We start from the raw sequence: 22,378 nt of genomic DNA on the forward strand, positions 1-22,378 counted from the left end.
AGACCTGCACTGCCTGCTTAAGCTGCTCAACATTTATTTAAGAAAAACAGAGAGAGGAAAAACAACTTGTAGGCACACATACAAAAATCCATTATGGGGTGGTGGGGTAGAAGAATCTGGTTTTAAACACACTGACCAGCTCTGTTGGTAAGAGAACCAGGCACCTTGGATTCAAATTTCATGCTCTCACCACTAAACCACAATCCCTGCAGAGCATTTAAGTAAAGCTGTAAAATGGAACATCAAACAGCAAATGCAAAGCTCTAGGATGTACTTGAATATTATCAAGAGCATTCGACTAATCAGATTTCTTCTCAGCTAAACATACATAAACAAAAGAAAAATTATTCCACACAGTAGAGTATCATGGGGATCTCTGCATGAATACTACAAGGACAGTGTTTCTGTTACAAACTAAGAATGAATGAAAAAAACAAGAAACAAACACAATAACAAGCAGTGATAACTTTGTTTGTGGCTAAACAAAATGGTTAAATCTTAGTCACAGTTTCATAATTTAGTGGTATCAGATGCAAATGCAAAAGAAGGTTAACTCTAAATAGTTCTGACATTAAATCACTGCAATATAAGTCTCTTGAGAGACATGCTATTCCTCCACTGCATTTCATTTTGTGCTTTTTCTCATTACATATCCACCAAACTTAACTGTGACTTAATGTATTTTTCAGATCAAGCCCAGTATGGCACATGCTATGCTGAACCCCAAAAATACAGACTCAATTACCATTTTGTGCAGAAAAAGAAACTTTGCAACAAAAATTTTACACGGAAATTTTTATACTGAGCAAAAGCATTGCTCACTCCAGCAGCAGTCAGTGCTTTGAGGAAGGTGTCAGAAATCTCTTGTTGGTAAGGGCAAATTCATCTCCCAGTTAAGAGTATTCACAGTCTGTGAAACTCCAGTCTATATCTAGAAGCATGAGATTAAGTAATTCCTAAAAAAACCCTATAATCTTAATAAGAACATTTGTAATTTTTTTATTGCTATGTAAAAGTATTACTGCCATTCAATAGTCAAACCTCAGATTTAGCAGGAGTGGCTATAGGGGCCTACTGTGGTGAACATCTGTCTAGCTGCATGATGTTGGCAGAGTCATTTAATTTTCTTCAACCTCTATCCTAATTCTGTAGCAAACTTGAATAAAACAAGAACATCACTTGTGACTTGTTTTTTCAGAGCTACTAAGCACCCCCAATTGTCATTTTCTTTTACTTCATTTTGTAACCCCAGGACTCCATTTTCACACCTGTGAGACACCATTACTTCAGAGAGGTGCATGGGAAAACACTCTGAGCACTCTAAAACACTATCACAAAACAGAAAAACACATGATTTTCAAAGACAATCACAGTAATCATACTATTAAGAATAAGGTCACTGGGTTTGCTAACACCACATAATCAGAAAGCAAACACCATGGTGGATGAAGTACCATTGCTACTAACTACTCCATTGGGTCTTCTCTTGGAATTTGTCAGTACATGTATTTTTTTTGAAGCTGTCCACATCTGTGGCTATGAACTACACGTGTAGCTGCTTATCAGCTAGAGTGCATACACTGAGCTCCCAGCAAAGATAAAAGCAACAGAATGCAGATGAAAAAAAATGTTGACTTTAGTAATTAGAAAAAGCCAGCTGCAGCTAATAAGGAGAAGGAATGTTAAACTGAGACCCTCTTATTTTTTTTTAAACTTACTACAGCTGAGACACAGAAGCCAAGTAAATCACTGGACTCTTTCACTCTATGACTGCTGGTAGAGAACTGTGCATAGAAAAACTACTGTAGTTGATCTGGTAGGAACACAAGCTCTAAATGGAGGTCTTCGTTCAGGTCAAGCTTTGGCAAATTCTAATCCTTCTCAGGTGACATTACATGTATTCAACCACATCCAACTGATCTCTTCAAATATTTTCCTTCCTCTCCTCCTTAAGCCTTCCAGAGTGTGTTTAAGTAGCACAGACTAATGTTATTTTACCCAATGAGCCTCATGTTACATCAGGCTCAATATGCAGCAGTTTCACTTAGCTCCTGCTTGGAAAGCTGTTAGAGAAAAGCCTTCTTCCAAAGCTGAAATAAACCCTTATATATTGATACCACTACTAATTACAATAACTGAAATAAAAATTGAAAGCAGCAAGACTTTTTCCAAGAGTCTGATGAAAGAGTTAAATTAAAGATTTCTCAAATATAGCATCAGCAAATTGACAACAATATCCCAGAGCAAGCACCATCTCAGGAATATCCACTATGGCTGAGCAAGATTGACATCATCCCCAGCTTTATGACAAAAAGAGGGATACCTAACCAGAGTCAGGTCTAGTATCTTAATTATTACATTCACAGTGCACTCTTTGGTATCCGTAAAAATTTGAGAGAAGAAAATTGGGGGAGCAAGGAATGCATGGGATGGAAAATCAGCTGAATATAGAATCCTATTTTTATGACAACCAGTGCTACGGCTAAATACCAAGAACGCTTCTCTTGGTTGGGTTGATTTCAGTACTTCAACAACATTAAGGGGATTGCAACTGTGCATGATTTTGTCACTTATCCTCAGGAGTGGGAATGGATTATGTTTCCTCTCCACAACTGGCTATTACTAAAAAGAAAAAAGCTGGCTCAATCCAGGTATCCAATACATTTCCAAACCATTTTTCACAGAATGGCTGAAGTTGGAAGGAACTTCTGGAGGCCAAAGGAACCATTTAGTCCAATTATCCAAGTAGGGCCCGACAAATGCAGCTGCCCAGGATCACATGTGGATGACTTTTGAGTATCTCCAAGGACAGAGACTCCCCAACCTCTCTGGATAACTCATATCAGTCCTCAGTCACCTGCACTGTAAAAAAGTCTTTCCTGATGTTCAGAGGGTACCTTCTGTGTTTCAGTTTGTGCTCATTGTTTCTTGTTCTGGCACTGAGCACCAGGCAAGAGCCTGGCCCTGACCTAATTGCACCCTCCCTTTCAGCTCCATTGATGAGAACCCCTTTGTGCCTTCTCTGGGCTTAACAGTCCCAGCTCTCTCAACCTTTCCTTGCAGGAGAGATGCTCCAATCCCTTAATCATCTTTGTGTTCCTTTGTTGAACTTTCTCTAGTACTGAGGAGCCCAGAGAAGGACACAGCAGTCAGCTGTGCTTCACCACAGCTGACTGAAGGGGAATGATCCCCTGCTGGCAATCCAGAGCACCAGGAGCCTTCCTTGCAGCAGGGGAACATTGCTGGCTCAGGTTCAGCATAGCACCCACCACGTCCCCCAGGGCCCTTTCTGCCAAGCTGCTTTCCTGCTGATTGCTACCCAGCTTACAGAGATGTCTGGGGTTCCTCTTTCCCAGGTGCTGGGCTTTGAATTTCTTGTTGAACTTTGTAAGGTTTCTTTTGATTTCTCCAGCTTGTAGATGCTCTCTGGGTTGGGGGTATTTTCCAGAATACTCCTGGCACAAGATGCAAATAACAAGACATTTTTAGCAGAAAAACAGACAGTATAAATCCTCTTCTTGTACTCAAAGCTGAGAAAAACGAGATTCCCTTCGACACAATACACAAGTCTCTGTCTTGGGTTGCAGAGACCATGCAAAAGAGAAGGATAGAGCATGGACAGCACGAATGCAGAACAGTAACAGAAAAATTATCTTTCTTGCTCAAAGAGATGAGGCTGAACACTAATCTGAAATGGAGAAAATACTTTTTTTGTCCAAGTACATGCCCTCAGCACACAGGGGCTACATAATCCAAGGAATATGGATGAATCTGAGAATCAAAATTACAGAATCAAGTACCCAAACTTGTCCACTAATAAAAAGGTTATTCTATGCTGTTTCTTCCTCTCCATGTCACTTTTCTTTACCTGAATCCTTCAAAAGGAATATATATATTTTTACTACTCCACATCTGTACAGAACTAGACTAGGTAGTCTACATGTTCTGTTCCCCTAAATGTAAGATTTTGCAGATTTTCTTCTCAGTTTCACACCACGCATTTTGCATCACAAAGTCATAGTTGCTACTTCTATTAGAATCTCCATTAAAAACACCAAACCAACTAAAAAAAAAAAAAGCCAGGGTAAAGTGGAGTCAAAGTAAGCTTTACAGAAAACAAAAAAAAAAAAGTAACTTTAAACATGACAAAAGAATAATCATTTCCTAAAACTGAATCCCAAAACAACTTTGAAGGCCACAGACAAAATTCAGCAAACTCTGCAACTAATAAAAGAATTATGATAACCACTTGTAATTCTGCAGTTCCATTACAGCTAAAAAGAGAAATCATGACCCAGTGTCCTCTCAGCATCAGCAAAGATGCTGAATTCCAGCATATCACAATAGTGCTGTAGAACACAGAGTTGGAAACCAAAGCACCTGTCTAGAAGCACCACTTCAATTAGATGCTGGCATTATTTACATCTCTACTGCCATAATATTTCACACTGGAAAGCTGCTTGGCATTTACAGAAAAGAGAAATTTCTTTTCTGTTACTATTTTCATTGATGTACACAGATATGAACCGCAAGCTTCACAGGTAGGAAGACTAACAATAAAAGAAATCCCTCAGACATCCTGAAGGAAACCTTTTACCAGGGAGGCAGAATTCCCAGCACTGAGCCATGTCAGGTAAAATTAAACATCTAATGTATAATAATGATTGTAGCCATGTACAATCAATATTTGCTGAACAACTTCAAAAAGACCAAGACAGATGTCTGCGGGCCAGGCATATTTTGTATGGCCCAGGCAAGGAACTTAAGTAAGAACGGTCCTGCTGTCACAGGAGTACATCACAACAGCAAAGGCACACAGCTACCCTACTGAGGGAAGGCAAAAGGTGCCTTCCCTCAGATGTCTCAGAGTGCCAACAAAGTAGGGGAGAGAACGCTGACCATTTTGGAGAAGACAGGAAAGCAAATTTAGAGGTAGAACCACCTTCTTAGAATGTCCCTGGGAAAGTAAAACACATAAGCTGATGCCAACAGATAAATAAGCAAATGCTCTGTGAAATGCTCTTTAGGTTTAGGTTTCTTGCAAGACTGAAGCATCTCAGATCAGAGGCTAGTTGTAAGTATTTCACAATAATTGCTAAAAGCTTTAAGAAAACTGAAACCAGCAGCTGCTGTGTTGTGCTGTGAACAGAACCTAATGCACTTCATGTGCATGGCAGTGATTGTGCCAACTTACAGTTACTCGTGCTGAGTCAAAACTGAACCCATGCCCATCACTGAACCCATTATTAGTGTGCATTGTGTAAACTGAGATGGGAACCAAGTCTGAACTAGCTTGCATGAAGGGCCAAAGAACATGTCTGCTATGGGAAGGGAATCCAGAACAGATTTCTGATTTCTGCTCTGGTGACCTTAGTTCAGAGGCTCTCATGTCAGCAGGGCCAGCATGGCAGGGCCTCACCTCAGCTGGGATGCTTAAGTACCAGCTCAACATAGGTAAAGCAAAAGATGATGGAACTTTAGTGCCCATTCATAGCCACATGCTTGGCAGCGGAAACACTAAGTTGGAAGGTTTGTAATAAAAACACATGGTATCTACCAAAAATTTTGAGTAACAGCAGAAAGAAAAAAGAGCAAATCAGTAACATCTATCTTTACTAAGCACAGTTGCTGTTTCAGTTGTTTCCATCTTGCCCATAATGTTTTGGTATGGATGTGATGGGTGTTGTCAGTGCTGCTATACACGTGCAGATTAATCTGTGCATGCACAACAGCCGTTTGTCTGATGTGGCTAGTTTGGGGTTTTTTGGTATTCCAAAGGTGGCAACCATACGGCTGAGAAGACCATACATTACTGCAGAGTATATGTTTGTGTGCAACATATTTCAGCCAGCATTTCAACTCAAAAAAGAAAATAATGTGCTTGGATCAGGAAGTTTATATTTCATGGCACCACTGCAATTCTTTAACACAAATACACTTGTCCCTTTGCAGTGTAAAAGCAGTACAAGTATCTTCCAAGATAAAAAGGCACAAACACTGTCTTCATTGCTGTACATGGTCTTCTTTGGAGTTAGTGCTCATGCAATGGTCCAGTGATTTAAAAAAAATTCACCAACGTAAAAGCCAACATCACAAACATTACTTAACTTCCAAGTCCCTTCCTCCATCTCTCTACATCTATGTTTGGGTCCAGTTTTGATCATGATGGAGAAAATCTTGACAATTCTCACAAAAAATATAGACAAAATTTTCTGCAAGGTAAATTTGAGACTCAGTCCCTAGACCATATGATTTTAATTATTTTTAGATTTAATTCCTAGTGAGAAAAAATATTTTTGCAAACAGAAAGACACAGTAGAAGTACTCTCATATTTGGATATTTTGGATCTGTGTTAACTGTACATGAGATTTGATTTTTGATTATCCTTATCAAATAACACACATAATTCCACTGTAAGTGCGGTAGGCAGGGAGGGTGATGTTTGAAACAAAATTACAGAACTGCACACCTCTTCTAAATATTCTGTGTGTAACCTGTAATTGCTTACATTTCCCTAGTAACAGTCTTATGATCATCCCATAAAATCAACAAAAAAGGAGGGAAAGGAGACAACATTTCCTCACAAAAGGACAAAATCTCGGAGACACATCAAGTACTTGGCTCTGCTGAAATTTGTATTTCAAAAAGAAATATATAACAGTATAATTACTGAAAAAAAGAATGTAAAGGCTTTTTTTACTTCTCACCAGATCTTAAAAATGGGATCTTAAAAACCACCCACTGATCACATAATCAAGGTACCTCAAATGCTAATTCCTTCTCTGCTTTCGAGATAATTAATCTCGTCCACACCACAATTCTATTCCTTCTTTTATATCTTTTTGCACTTCACAGTTTGCACATTCAAATTCACTACCAAGAGGAAATTTCAGATAATTTAACTGCCAATCTTTCACATGCTGTCCCCTAAAAACAAATTTTAAGCTTAAATTTGAATTTAAGTAAGAAGCACTTGCATCAAAATAGGATAAGATTAAAGCAGAGCTATACAAGTTCACTGGAGTGTTTCATTCAAGGGTATTTAGGTAGAAACACAAGCATGAGACAGTGTGATCTCTACACATCCAGAAGATGCTAGCAGCTGCTCCATGGACCACAGTTTGACAGACAAAGGTCAGAGATGTGTGCAGATGTTTAAAATCAAAGTGCTAAGACATAAGTAAGAATATACAACTAAAATCTCAAATCCATTTAGGCTCAAAGGAAGATCTACAGAGCAAGATATCATTATATTCCATAATTTCACAGAAGTTACACTTGTTATCTCCATTCCATGTTCAGAACACAAGTTTTACACCAGTCATTTTGAAATAGTATTATGTATAAATACCAATTTCTTGTAATTCCTCCGTCCCCCCTCCACTGCAGAAACTTCATCAGAAAGGTGACATTAGAGTGTTGGCAAACTTACGCTTTCACTCTTGCCTCTCCTGTGCTGGACACTGTTGTATCACCATCTGCCTTTTTGGGGCATGCACTGCAGAGACCACCACCCTGATCCATTTCAACTTCATTTCTCCTCAGAGTTTCGAAAAGTATTAGCAAAAATGGACAAGAGCCACATATAGAGAGAATAAAGTGACACAGCTGGAATTCAAGTCAGACTTACAAGCGACCTTACTGCCCACAGATATGCAAAGCTCACCAAGGGTAACACTGAAGTCTGACCAGTGAGAGGTCTTCATGGACGGAGCTGCCTGGACAAGGCCACCATGTAGGCAGGAAAGAGAGCTCTGCATCTGCCTTATGGTGCTCACCAGCAAGATCCAAGTGACACTTCAACACCTCCCTTCCTAAGATGTATTAGTTAGAATCCAAGTATCAAAATGTCATACAAAGCCTATTCCATCTTCTACAACAAAAATTACTTAGGAACAGGTTTAAACTCACCACCGCTGTCCCAAAAAGTGATAGATTTACTCCTCTTGCACAAAATTGCTTTGCAGCACCACACTGACACCAAAGCATTACATCTGCTAAACACGTACTACAAACACAATGAGTATACAAACCACGGCAGCACCTAATTTCAGTTTCTAAAGCAGCCCATGATGAAAGGATCAAGCTGTTACATTCGTGCATTACCAACAGCCAATACTTATGAAGTCATGCTCTTCACTAAGAAAAGGATTAGCAAATACTTGGAGCCTAGACAAATACAGAAGGTTCTCCAACTGTGCCTGAACAAAACTTTGAGGTGAAAAGAAAGGGCATGCTTGAAGAATTGAATTTATTAAAAAATACCTGAAACTAAATCAATCTCTAATACAGGACAGATTAGAACTTTCAGAGACTGTATCTGTTAAAGTTAAGAGCTGCACCAACATTTAATTTTAATATAGGTAGTGGATCTTTCTCATTGAGGGCTGATTTCAGTTTATTCAGGGGCTAACACTGAAGACATGTGCAGCTGAACTACACTTCAATTACAGATAAAGGTAATCAAGTAATCTTATATTTATTTAGTTAGGGGTATGCTTTATCTGATCAAAGGCAAGCATCTACCATAGGATGAGTTAAATTGTACCAACAGTTCGATGGACTGCAGCAACTAGATCAATTATAAAAGAACACATAGCCCTTCATGCTCCAGACAGTTACCTGTAGTCACATGAATCCCACCCCAGAATTCAAAATCAGGGATGCATTTTTGGAAAGGATGTTATGGTGAGTTATAAGTTTTCAAGTTGGAGGTATGGTAAGTTGGGCAATATTTTCAGCCTGTGACGATTTGCAGGTTTGAATAGACAGTTCCTTTAGTTAGCTTAAGTTTTTGGTATTAAAAAAATAGCTAGATTATCAGAAATGAAATGCAGGCCTCCATGGGGTAGTCAGTCCTGGCAGAAAGAGCAAGAGAAAAACAAAGGGCTGTTTCTTTGTTGGGTTTTTCTATTTCTTTATTCTTTGAATTTTGATAGCAAGCACCTCTTTCACTTACTACCTTTTAAATAATTTAATATTTTCCATATTTCTAAAAGCAGCATATGTAAACAACACCATGCTAACATACTTTAACATAGTAATTATGCTGGCCTGTGTATTGTAAATAACACATTGAATCGAGAAACTGCATTCTTGCTTTTATCACCATAATGTCCCTATATTAATGTAAAAACTCACTTTCAGTACCTATCATGCATTTTGAGCTGCTTTAGTGAGAGTTTTCAGCCAAGCCTTAGAAAAGGCTTACAAAAGGAATGTGTATCCCCTCCATACCCCAAAAGGGGAAGATAGACAGTTAAAACAAGTTTATCAAGCATACAAATCTAAGCTCTTCATCACAGTGTAAATCTTACAGCAGGTTTTAACGTAAAAGCATGTACACAGACTTCAAGATTTGATCAGGCACACCCATCTAGCCCTGCATCCTAAACTCAAGTGACCTATAATGGAACCTAAAGGGATGGATTCAGGCAAGGAAAGGCAAATACAACCCAACACTGTGCCAGAACATGCTCCCCAGTTCTAGCTTCCCCAGTAATAGTCCTGGGACACCCAAAGGTGCCAAATGCATTGCCTGCCCCAAGATATCCTGCTTGCTAAAGACAGTCTTGTACACACCAAGCCCAAAAGTATATCTTTTAAATATTATAAGCACCACTGAAAACCAACTTTGAGAAGCTGAAACAAACACCTAAACTTAGATGTCTATTTTGACAGTGAATCCTGCTCTTGGTGCTTTGAGCATTCTCCTGCAAATCTCCACAATCTGTTTGAGCACTGCTTATCCTCACTAACATTGCATCATCAGCTAGTTCAGTATTCAGTCATTCACACAGAAATTGTGATTTCTGGCAGTTTAAGAAACTTCCTCAGATGTACCCAATAATAAATGTAAACAGCCAAAGGTTTAAAAGTTGTCATTTTTCAATGGTTACAGCATTAGAATATTCTAATTGCTGTAATAGCAATATATGTATAAAGAATGATCAGTAACTATCCTAAGTACAGGTCTGAGAAATTGAAGCTATGTTCCTCATAGGAGGCATTTCTCCTGATCATCAGTGCCTGTAAAATTACCACTTGTGGTAGCACAACTCAGTTCTTTCACAGGTTCTGTTACAACTGCTTAATGTTACACCTGAGGAAAAAAAATATCTTAAAAGTATTGCTTCCACATAGAATTTTAAGTCTTAACCTGCAGACAAAAAAGTTAACTGTCCTTCAAACATAACATGTTTCAACCTCAAAGAGAGGAGGATACACTAGCTAATAACAGCTAGAATAGTTGGATAATGTTAGACAATTAAAAGTCACATAGTGTGACTTTTTTTGAGATAAATTACTCTTTAAGAGCTACTACAGTCCTTGTAAAAGTAGCTGTGGTATTTGTTTCAGTCAAGTATATATAACAGAGTTTCTTTTTCCCTAATGCTTAAATCATCTATCTTTCACAAAGTTTGGCCATACAGTCCAGCTGAGACAGGTTCCAAAATTATCCCAGGTAAATAGCTTGTTAGGAAAGCTAAATCACAATCCCCAATATCCAAGCAGATTTTTTTTCCTAGTTGAAAATCCATGAAACAACTTCTTGTAATAATAACAGGTTTCTGGTCAGGATTCCCATCTTATATTAAGATGATAAAAATTTAATTGACATAATTTTGAACCCAGTGACTGTGCCCTTCCATATAATCATATTCTTCAATAAACATTGTGCACAAAGCTATATTGAGAAACACCTGGGAAATTTCCTGCCCTGGGTATTCCTCCTGTTTCTACCTGTAGATATTTTGCCATCACCACTGTCCCTCATTATTCACTCATTGCCACAGGTATTCCACCTTTATGTACCTCTAACACAGAGTGTAAGCATCTAGGAGATAAGTATTCATCTTAGCCTTCATGACACTCCATGAACAGGAACTAAATGGAAAGACAAGTATTTTACAGCCACAGGTTTTGAGTTCTTGGATATACAGAACTTCTGTTTTGACTGTGTGAATGTGACCCATTCACATTTTTTATTACTCCACATTGGTCTTACCAACTGTAGAGAGCCTCTCTGTAAACTCTTGAGTCTTCCCCTCAACCTAGGCACTGCTATCACATTGACTTTTTTTCTCTTGGGGAATATTGTTAGCATCTGGTTTTTGATGGCTGTTTATAATGATCCCTATACTCTCTTCTGTCAGAACTTTTGCAGAATTGCCACCACACCTCCCTGAGAGTCTCCATTTCTATGTGCCCATTTTGACTTGTGGTACTCTTTGGAAAAGTTGCTTTCATTACGTCTCAAAGGAAAAAACCACTGGTCTTTCACGCACCCTGCGATATTCAGTGAAATGTCAAGACATGAAGCTGCCCATCTTATACTGATTGCTAAAGAGAAATCTGAAAAATAAACATTAATTTTCAGTGAAGAAGGCTTACAAGGGAAACAAAAAAATCAAGTTACATAATTCAACAAGAAAAGGAAAGATTAGGCTAAACCAGCAGTGATATTACAACCATTGAGCTTTAAGCTAGGTAACCTTTAAGTAGTTTTCAAATGTCTTTTGCAGGAAAGGCTAAAAGGCCTTAATTCTGGTCAGGGCAGTGGCTTCCAGAGAAATAATTTCGTGAGGTGTCTTAAGGAAAGTAAGGTTCTATTCTGAGCAACTATGTAAAGCAATACCCTAATGAGCTGAAAAAGTAACTAAGAGCAGCAGTGGAATAAGTAGAGCCTGTTGATTATTACATATTCATTAAAAAAAAAAATTAGTGAAGTGACATTGACTAACAAAACAATGCCAGGTAGGAAGCACTTTCTAAACTCTATTTTATTATTTTGCTTCTACTGCAATCAATGTTGCAAGCCTTGATTTGGGAAAGGGTTGCAAGCAGATGGTGAATGAGGAATTCTGGGAACATCTCCCCAAATTTACTTAAGTCTTCTTTACTAGAGTATTCTACATCAGCAACAAATCCAAGCAAATGCCAATACAGGCATATACACTTTAAGTTTATTACATTTAGCTGCTTTTAAAAAATCAGCTACACATGATATTTGCCCATAATTCCAGACTGAATGCAATTGATTCCCACCACACAGGAGACTTAATCTATGCCAAAAATTGTATTTCATTAAGAAAACGATATTATGGAGCATCTGAGATCATGTAACAGACAAAACAGAATGCCAGAGAAATTTTAACTGCCAGTACCCCACAGTGACTGCCTGATTATTTGCAGATGGGATATGGAAAAATTGTGAAATTATTGGAATTTTGAGTCCTGTATGAAAGCATTACTTCAGACTGGATGTGTCATGGCAAATACCTATTATAATTTGAATACATTCTAGATTGTGCTTTCTGTGCTTAGAACTGGCTATGCTTACTTCTTTATACTTATTAATTGAAAAAGACTGCATTCTTCTAAGCCCAAAACAAAACCCATAGGTGATAGCACAAAACAGAGCCAGTAAGTCAACTGTCAATACTGATCGTATTTATCCAATAATTAAACTAAAAACTAATTTAAATCAATCTCTTTTGGAAAAGCCAACTGTTCAACAAGCACAACAATTGGTCTAGGATCAATCAGTGAACATGAGATCAATTAAAACCAGCTTAAGTTTTTGTAAGAGGACAATTCACACAACTTGAGTTAGATGTCTATTCATTTCAGTACTCCCACAATGCAGCCCTTAAGCTCTGTTGTAAAGCAGAAATACCACTATCACCCTCCGCTGTCTAGCCAGCACTCTAAGTAGTTCCACATTTAATTAAAGACACAGTATACCCTTTGTTAGCACAGATAGTCTGGTCACTTTAAAGGACTGCTATCGTTTTAGCCACACACACATAAATTAAACTCTGGAAACCATCAAAACCAAACTGCCTTACAATTTTATTTGTACCTACTCTGAAGATGACATATGCACGAAAGTGCAAACGATTTTCTTCTCACAGTTTTGTTACTATTTGTACCAGCTTAACACTGGAAGTCCCTCCCCTTCCAAATAATACCACTAAAAGTGCAATTCTTTCAGAAATTTCTCAGCAGCTTGAGCCACCTGATTTTCAGTGAACTTTAGAAATGTGAAGGGGATGCACGGCCGAGAAAATAACAGGAAAAGAGACAGGAAAGTAATTAGTAATTCAGAATATGTGGATAATAAAACATTTTATAATAAGGTGAACCTCCCCATCACCAAAAAAAAAAAAAAATTAACAGAGAAACAGACGACGCCTCGGCCAGGCTGCCAGCCAGAAGGCGCTGCTGCAGTAACCTCTCCGTCCACACGGGAGCTGTACTGGCATATTGCACCGCTCCGGCTCAAAGCTCCGGCATCCCGACATCCGCGTTTAGGGAAACCGATGAAGCCCCAACGCACCGTTTATGTTTTTTCCTCAAAGGGGTCTGCACGTTTCCAGCAAAGCTGGCGGCGCAGCCGGGCACGGCGCGGTGCTCTCCCGGCGGCCAAGCCCCGCGGGAGCGGCACGGCGGCACCGGAGGACGGAGGGGAGCAGCCGCCTTTCTGCCTCAAGAACGTCCTCGGAAAGCAGCTTCAAAGTCCGTCCCGTGGACACACGCCTCTAACTGCGCGGGCTAACAGGGATCCCCGGGCAGCCGCTGGACGAGGAGCGAAAGCGACATCAGCGACGTTCCCTGCCCGCTGCGGCCCCTCCCGCGGTGGGCAGCTCCCAGCGAGACCCCGGCTCCACCGGCCCCGGGGAGGACACGCCGTGGGGGCCGGGGGCCGTGCCCCACCGCTCGGCGTTCTCGTCCCCGGCTGCCCCGGGCTCCGGCCGGTCCCTTCCCATCGGAGCTCCCGTCCACGCCGCTGCTCCTGCTCCCGTCTCCGCAGCAGGACGGCGGCGAGCAGCCCCGCGGAGCGGTCGCCACGCCGGCACGGCCCCGCGCCCCCGGGCTCGCCCCCGCTGCCGCCCCCCGTGCCGGCCCGGTGCCCGCGGAGCGGAGCGCGGCTCACCTGCCGGAGAGCGGCCCTGCCCCGCGGGCGCTCCCGCAGCTGCCCCGGCCGGCGCCACTCACCTCTTTTGCTGCGTCTCCAGCGGCCGGGCTGGCAGTGGCCGTAATCCATGCAGTTCAGGATGATCAAGGCAAAGGAGAAGAGGCGAAACTGCATCCTGGGCCGCTGGGGTGGGCAGCCTCCTCCGGCGGCAGCGAGGGGCGGCGAGGCCGGCGGCGTGCGGGGCGAGGAGGGGCCGGCGGAGGGTCGCGGGGCAGCGGCTGCCGCTGGGGACCGCAGGAGTTTACACGCTTCTTGCCGCCCTTCTCGGGCGCTGCGAACTCACCGCCGCTTCCAGCATCTCCCCTGTGCTGCGGGGAGAGAGAGGTGAAAAGCTTGGACCCGGGCTCTCCTGGTCCTCCTCTGCTCTAGCTCTCCCCAAAATCAAACAGACAGAGAAAAATCACAACCCGCGTCGGGGCAGGAGCGGGATCGCGCAGCGGAGCCACCGAGAGCCCCCAGCCTGCCCACGGCGGCGGGCGAGCGCTGCCGCCGGCCCCGCGCGCCCCGGGACGGGCTGTCAGCCGGGGCACAGCGCTATTTATCCCGGCGCGGGGCGCTCCCCGCCCACACGCGCTCAGGTCGCGGCACGGCGGGGCGAAGCCGTCCCCCCCATACCTCCCGCGGCGCGGCCCCGCGGCCGCCCCGTCCCGCCGCCGGGTCCCCCCCGAGCGCGGCTCCGCGCCGCGGGGCAGCCCCAGGCGGGCTCGGCGGGGCGGGCGGCGGGGGCTCCCGGGCACATGCAGGCGGTGTCCGCGCCGGGCCCCCGGCCGCCCGCCTCCGACCGCTCCTTTTATGCGGCGAGGCGGGGGCGCCGGGGCCGTGCGGGCTCCGCGGGGATGCGCGGGGCCGCGGGGCGTGGGTGGTGCCGCGGCCCCGGCCCTCCCGCCGCCCGGCCCTGGCGCCGCCTCCGCCGGGCCCTAACGCCGGCCCGAGAGCCGCTGATGCTTTCGCCTGGAGGCTCTTCCTCGGCGGGCTTCTCCCTCTCCCCGCAAAGCCTTCTCGTCCTTTCTCTTTCTCTGCCCTGCTTTCAGCCTGGGGAAACCTAGTTCTCCTCACTTCTCGCCCTGTTCTTTCTCCTTTTTTTATTTTTCCTTTCTCTTTTCTTTTCGTCTTGATAACTCTGTGTTTCAAGCCTGGATTTAAGACCTTGATTGATTTATTCTGCCCCCACCCCCCCTTTCTTTCTGGCTTCCTAAAGTCTGATCTCACACATTTCAAAGTCTCTTCCTTGAAACACCACTTTCATTGTCTTGGCAAGATGGCTCTGGAAGTCCTAAAGTGTGACTTCAGTAAGTGATTTGTACTTGTTTCTAGCCACATCTCTACTTGGCAGAGGTATTGTAAAGTTAGTAAAATGGGAATCCCAATAGTACAGAAAAGGAAGGCTGAAACAAGGGGCAAGCCAAGAGTTTCCAAGTGAATTTAGTTTTGATACGGAAGATCTGTTAATTCCTCCTAACATCCACTACACTGACTCCACAGTGCCGTTTATTTCTCTGCTCCTCACTCACAGCCTGTTCCCCAGCCAGGTATGGACAGACCATGACTCTTTGCTTGTGGCGCTCATCCCGTTGTGCCTGACCCTGTAGGGCCTGGGGCTCTGGGAAGCAGGTGCAAAGGCTGGGAGGCAGCGTGGATCTGGTACAGCTGGTGCAAAGCCAGGTCTTATAAACCCAGCTAGATCCAGGATCGAGGCTAGGTCTGTGCTGTGTGTTTCTGCTCCTCCTTCTTGCCCCCTCCCCCAAACCCTGCGCCAATAATTTTGGTGCTGAAATACCTGAGCTGCCTGGGGATGGAGCCAGCTAGGCTCTCACAAAAGCAGATGTACTCTTTCCACAGCAGAGCTGGCCTTAGAAAGAGCATAACTGCATTCATGTGGCACTGTGCCTGACCTAATATGTCGTGTTAGATCCATGCTGGCTTTTCACCCATGAAACAATCTAACCATAGATAAGTGAAGTCTGACTGTATGGTGTTTTCCATACCATCCTGAGACCTCAGCATTTTTGACTTCATTTATTGTATAATATTCCTCTGGTGCAGAGAAGGATCAGTATCATCAGTTTCCATACTGAAGATTGACTTACAAAGAGGATAAATAACTTGCCTGAAATCAAAAGGGACATATGAGACTGTGTCCTGAGTTTCCCAAGCTCTCAGATATTTCTTTAATCCCTGCGCTGCCCTTCTTTATATTTTTCTAGCGTATAATAGTAGCACTACACTAGTTTAATCACTAGTATAAATTATAAAGATTTTTTAAAGTAATGTTACAGTAGGGATGGAGTGCATCCTCAGCAATTTTGCAGAAGATACCAAGCTGAGTGATGCAGCTGACATACCCTGAAGGACGCGATCCATCCAGAAGGACCTGGATAAGCTCGAGCAGTGGGCACAAGGGAATCTCATGAGATTTAACAAGACCAAGAGCACTGTGCCCATGGATTGGAGCAACCCCCAGTACCAATACAGGAGCAGCCTTACCAAGAAGGACTTGGGGGTGCTGGCAGATGAGAGGCTGGACATGCGACAGCAATGTGCACTTGCAGCCCAGAAAGCCAAACACGTCCTGGGCTGCATCAAAAGCAGCGTGGGCAGCAGGTCAGCAGAGGCAATTTCATCCTGCTACTCTGCTCTCATGAGAACCCACCTGGAATGCTGTGACATCCCCAGCACAGGAAAGACATTGACCTGTTGGAGTGAGTCCAGAGGAGGCCACCAAGACGATTGGAGAGATGGAGCACTTTTTCAGGAAAGCCTGAGAGAATTGGAATTATTCAGTCTAGAAGAGAGAAGGCTTTGAGGTGACCTAATTGCAGCCTTCCAATACCTGAAGGGAGCCTACAAGAAAAGAAAGAATTTTTACAAGGGGCTGTAGTGACACAAGGGAGGGATCTTCAAACTGAAAGAGAGTAGTTCTATATTATCTATTAGGAAGAAATTTTTTGCTCTGAGGGTGGTGAGACACTGGCACAGAGAAGCTGTGGCTGCCCCATCCCTGGAAATGCTCAAGGCCAGGCTGGATGGAGCTCTGAGCAACCTGGTCTAGTGGACGGTGTCCCTGGCCATGGCAGGAATGTTGGAACTAAATGTTCTTTAAGGTCCCTTCCAATCCAAGCCATTTTATGATTCTATGGTATAAGTATTTTCTGATACAAAATATTTATTTATTAGAACTGTCAGGATGGTGTGACAGTGTGTGAGATTCCATTGTGCTATGCAGAGCACCAATATCTTGCAGTACTGTCATAATCCAAGAATTACAAAGATGTGACCTGTCAAAGTAATTAACACAGATCTAAGAACTCAGTCAGTCAAGGTCAGTCTAGCTCAGTGTCAGTGGTATCCAAGTGGGTTTGGAGAGGATGCTAAGAGAAAGAGTGCCAAAAAAAGGGCATGTGTATATGTGGTTTATGGTCTTTATTTTCCCCAATCTACTTACACAGTGAAACTTTTCTGTAAAACTTGTTGCAACTGATGCCATAATCTATTTCAGTCAAGTGTGTTTACTGTCAGCTGGAGCTCTCCAAGATGTGCAGTCCCTGTATCCTCTCATGTTTCATGTGACATGTTGTGTACCCTAGACAGCTAAAAGTGAGCCTTTTTGCACTAGCACTATCTTTAGAGTACGTGCTTGTGATTTTCTGATGCAGAAATAAGAAGTGTACCAGCACCCTAGAGATCCTCCCAAGCTTTAACGCCAGGGAGAGAGATATCAAAGTACAAGAAGGGGAAACGAAACAAAGGTGTTAACTACACTTTTGTGAGGGCTCCAGGAACTAATCCCCTTTACTGTTTCACGTCTACAAACCCATAGTTATGTGTCTTTGACTCTACAACAGCTTTCTAGAGTTTTGGAGTCCTTTTTGCAAACAGTGATACCAGGACCTCCTCACTAACACAGCTCCACTTCTGGAAGTGTTTGAAATAAAAGTATGAAAGGACTTTATGACAGGTGTCCTGCTGGTACTGAAGATGACTGACATCTGTCAAAGTGTGGTGTCTGTGGCCTGGAAGCCAAACCAGAGTCTGCAGAGCCCATTTTTACAGTCAGAGGGGAAAAAGTCAGGGGCTGCAAGAGATTAAAAATCGGAGGAAGGAAAAGTACTGGGATGACTTCTGTAGGACATGGTAGACCTCTGTCTCTGCAGCTTCACTTCAATTACCAGAGAGGAACTGACTGTAGGTATGGCACTTTGTGTACTGCAGCTCTAATGAACACTGCACTCATTCTGAGGCCAGCTTTGTCACAGGGAGGAACTGGGAAAATTATCTGAGTATGGTCAATTAACAGTCCTAGAAAGAATGCTTTAGTCGAGGCCCAAGTGGATGATGTGGCAATGATTGAATTACCAGATGATGACAGTCTTGGCAACAGCTTCAGCAATGGGGATAGCTAAGAACTGGTGTATTTGACATAGATCATTCAAAACTGTTAGCAGCCAAATTAATGTATTTGAATAGTGCTGAGATGATTCATTACACACTGTTCAGAAATCATATTATTTTCTAGAACCAAATTTCAGTTCATAGAAAATTAATTTTTATGTGTTCTGCTCCACAGAGGTTTCACTGACTGTAAAAGAACTTACCTTCTACATTTCAGCTGTATTAAAGCCAAAGCACTGCTGCTTTTGCGATATAAAGTAATTGTAATTGAATCTTTCCATTTTTTATTGGGCTCCCTAGGATTTGATCTGTAAGTATCCTAACTTCATCATCTCAAAATGAGCAACACTAAGGTTTACTTTAGAAGAAATTTCTCCATATTCTTATAACTGGGCAACTCATTGCTATGTGAAAGTCATGATCTTTCCTAAGACCAGGATCTCAGCAACAACATGTAAGTCTTAGCAGCCTTACACTGCAGTAGAAAAGACATATCTTTTTTTTTCAGTGAAAGAAATGAATGAATGTGACAAGCTTTATATCTAACCTTCAAAAACAAATACATTTTTATAAAGCCCAGCTTCAAACTTTTTATTTCTTAGTCAAATTTTACCTTCTTTAAATTCTTAAAATACACTTACTTCATTTGTTCTTCAAAATGTCATCTGAAATAATAATAACAGTAATGGAATATTTTCTCCCAAAATCAGAGGAAGACTACTGGAGAACCATAATATTTGGGGGCTGGAGCACTAGTCCTGTGAAGTAAAGCTTAAGAAGCTGGGCTTGTTCACCCTGAAGGAGAAGATTTAGAGGAGACCAAACAGTTCCTTTCCACACCTATGAGAAGGTTACTGAGCAGGAAGTGCCAGGATGCCTATGGAGGTGCTGAACAGAAGAACAGGAGACAGTGGTCATGTACTGAAACTGGGGAGATTTGTACTGGGTATAATAGAAAATAATTTTCCCTCTGAGGATGAATAAGAACTGGAAGCAGTTTGGCCAGACAAGTTGTGGACTCTCCTTCCTACAACAAGGCCTTAAGCAGCCTGGTCTGGCCTCTGCTGATGGTACTTGCTTTTAGCAAGGGGTTGCACTCAGGACCCCCAAGGTCCCTGCCAAGCTTCATGATCTGTCAATCCTGTAAAACCCATGAGCTCCCAAAACAGGCTGAGAGGACTGCTCTGCACACCTCTGGACACCCACATCTCTTCCATTCAAACCCTGGGGAGATCAAAAAGTTGTCATCCTTCTGACTCTTCTTCCTCTCTGAAACATGATCAAACTCCTCGATTTTTAACTCTTTGTGCAGACTTTGCTCTTGCAGAGCTACCAACAGTGTCCATGAGTGTTTTGCCTAAAGAATAAGTTCATCAATTCATCAAAGCTGTATGTTTTTATTAAGGGTTCAGAGAAGAAAAGATGGGGGAAAGGGGTTAACATCTCTAAAATAACTTCAGTAGCTCTCAAATATAATTTTCAGTTGTTTCTGGAAAAAAAAAACTAAAAGAAAGAAATACAGAAAATAGTAAGAAAAATATATTCTAAATGGTGTGTATCCTCCTTTCCCAGTTTGGACTGGCATCACACTACCAGTTCCTGCCTGCCAGCTTGGGACACAATGATTCTCTTGGAGTATGCAAGAGCCAGTGTCCTCCTGTGTGGATACTGCATTCTGAAGGTGAGAGTTCAAATTCCAGCCTGGCAGCTGCAGAAAATTCACTTCTTTTGGACAATGGTGATTTTAGTTTGCCAGCATATAGATCAGAAAATTACTGAAAAATTAATGTATACCAAAGTTCAGGCTTTCTGTTTTGCTTTTCATGGCACCACAGCTACAGAGGAGGTTTGCAACACACATATATGGGTTTAAATTTACTCCAATATGGCCTCAACAGAATGGCTTCACAAGGATCTGGAATGCAAAGATGAATGGTGAGCTGGTATTGGCATAGTTTTTTAACAAAGATTTTACATCATGTCCCCTAAGCTTTATGCAGTCACTGCTTTGTCTCTCATACACATAAAAATCCTAGAGTAACTGAGTTTGGAAGGGACCATGGAAGATCATCTCTTGCTCAAAGCAGAGCTAACTTCAAAGTTAGGTCAGGTTACTGAGAGCCTTATCTGGCTGAGGTTTGAAAAAGTTCAAGGTGGGAGATTCCACAGGTTCTCTGGGTGACTTCTTCCAGTGCTTGTCCATCCTCATAGTGAAAATTTTTGCTATGTCTCCAGAGAAAACTTTCCTCATTGCAAGTTGTAACTATTGCCACTTTGCTTTTCTCTGCGAACTCCATCTTCCTATAAGTTCCCCTTTATATCTGGAGAAATATTTAAGATATTTCTTTAAAATTATATCCCTGAGACCAACCCTATCATCTTGAAATGTTTCGTTTGTTTTCCCATTGTTTCTGTTGGTTGCAGAAGGAAAGGGAGCAAAGATGATTGTGTACCTGTAAGCACAGAACTGTTACCACAATGAGCAATAACAACCAAAAGTGGCTTTCAAAGTGAGAAAAGTTATATGATGGAAACTTGTTTATTGAAATGTAACAATTTGTGGATTATTTTCTTGTAACAGAAGCATTGTTCAGCATAGGCATATGCTGTATTCAACATCTTTTCTCAATAGCCTTCTAATTTAGTAACTGCCTTTGGAGATGTCTTCCAAGTATAATTTAGAGATATTTACTATTTAATGTTAATAAAGGCTAAGTGTTAAATGTTGTGATGTTAAGTGCATGTTTTCTCCAGCATATCTATTTAGCAATAAAGTGATTGCAATACTTGTTGGAATATACGAGAAGTATCTCTGCCAAATGATAATAAAGAAGGGAGTTTAAAAAGAATTTTGGACAGTTGAGAATTCTTAGATAAAATCCTGAAATTTGTGTAGTTAATCTACACCAAGTTTCAAAAGTAAAATTGTCTCCAGTAATAAAAAATATGTTCAAGGCAGTTTTATAATCTGCAAAATATTATACTTTTCCACTGCCACATCATTGCTTAGTCCTTGTCTTATGTATTGAACAAACAGCTCAGGAAAACAAATTAAAAGAGAACTCATGAGCATTCTCTCTGAAACACTGTCACCTCCTTTAGCCCAGCTCAGGAGAGAGCCTGGAGCAGTAGGTGATCCTACACTGAAGGATATTTACTCCTTGGAATAGGAGAGGGGAGCAGTGCACTTGGGATGCCAGCCCCCTACATGACCTTGTACAAATACCTAAGTACAGAAACCAGGGGTTTTAGTGAAAGGGCAACAAAAGAGCTTACAGTCAGTTTTGTCAGTGGAATTACACAGATGTAACTGAAGACTTATTTTTTAAATGTGAGAGCCACAAAATACAGCTTTAATTTTTAAAAAGCGCAATAAACCACAGTAAAATATTGTTTTGTTTGAGCTTTATAGGCTGCCAGTCATGATGGGAGCTGCATGTCAGCTTTTACTTCATTGCAAGTTTTGGAGAAGTGTACCATATCTATCTTCTGGAACCAAAATTAGACTTATTTCTGTCCTTAAAATAAAATAGAGATAAACCATAAGGGGAAAAAAGTGAAAATTTGAGGTCATCATTCTTCAGAACAATTCTTCAAAGTAAAATTAAATTAAAGAATAGGGCAGAGAAACTGTGATGGCAGCCATTTCAACAGTGCCCCAGGGGCTGAGAAGACTGCTGGAGCCAAAAGCATGAACCACAGTACGAAAGTAGTTGTAGCCTATAACCATGCCTATCTTCTGATGATCAGCAGAAAGCCCATAAATCATGCTCCTTAGGGACTGAAAGGCTTAAATAAGTATTAAAGGATTCAGTCATGCACTGGCAGAATAATACATATGATAATCTAGAAGATTTACTTTCTACTTTATTTTGGACATTTTTCTCTGTCCACTGAGCCCTTTAAAGCAGAGGAGTATGTGAGGCCATGCCAAATGCAGATATTTCACTTTCCTTTCCCTGAACTCAATACTGAAGTTTTTTATCATCACTTTGAGGGATATTTTC

At 42.0% G+C, this 22,378-nt stretch overlaps 1 protein-coding gene across 2 annotated transcripts in view; it reads right to left on the minus strand.

Moving 5' to 3' along the window:
- RSPO2 (R-spondin 2) overlaps positions 1-14,881 on the minus strand; it is a 102,861-nt gene extending 87,980 nt beyond the window's left edge. Inside the window, exons 1-2 of one of the 2 annotated variants that reach the window (XM_064394664.1) lie at positions 14,598-14,881; positions 14,003-14,290 (exon numbers count right to left, since the gene is read on the minus strand). In XM_064394664.1, the coding sequence (XP_064250734.1) occupies positions 14,003-14,096 (94 nt within the window). In that variant the 5' untranslated portion in view covers positions 14,097-14,290; positions 14,598-14,881. Of the gene's footprint in view, positions 1-14,002; positions 14,551-14,597 lie in introns of those variants that run through there. The other variant, XM_064394674.1, reaches the window with a different exon arrangement.
- Between the last annotated feature and the right edge of the window lie 7,497 nt (positions 14,882-22,378).

This window comes from Passer domesticus, chromosome 1, assembly GCF_036417665.1.
Source record: "Passer domesticus isolate bPasDom1 chromosome 1, bPasDom1.hap1, whole genome shotgun sequence".
NCBI lineage: Eukaryota > Metazoa > Chordata > Aves > Passeriformes > Passeridae > Passer > Passer domesticus.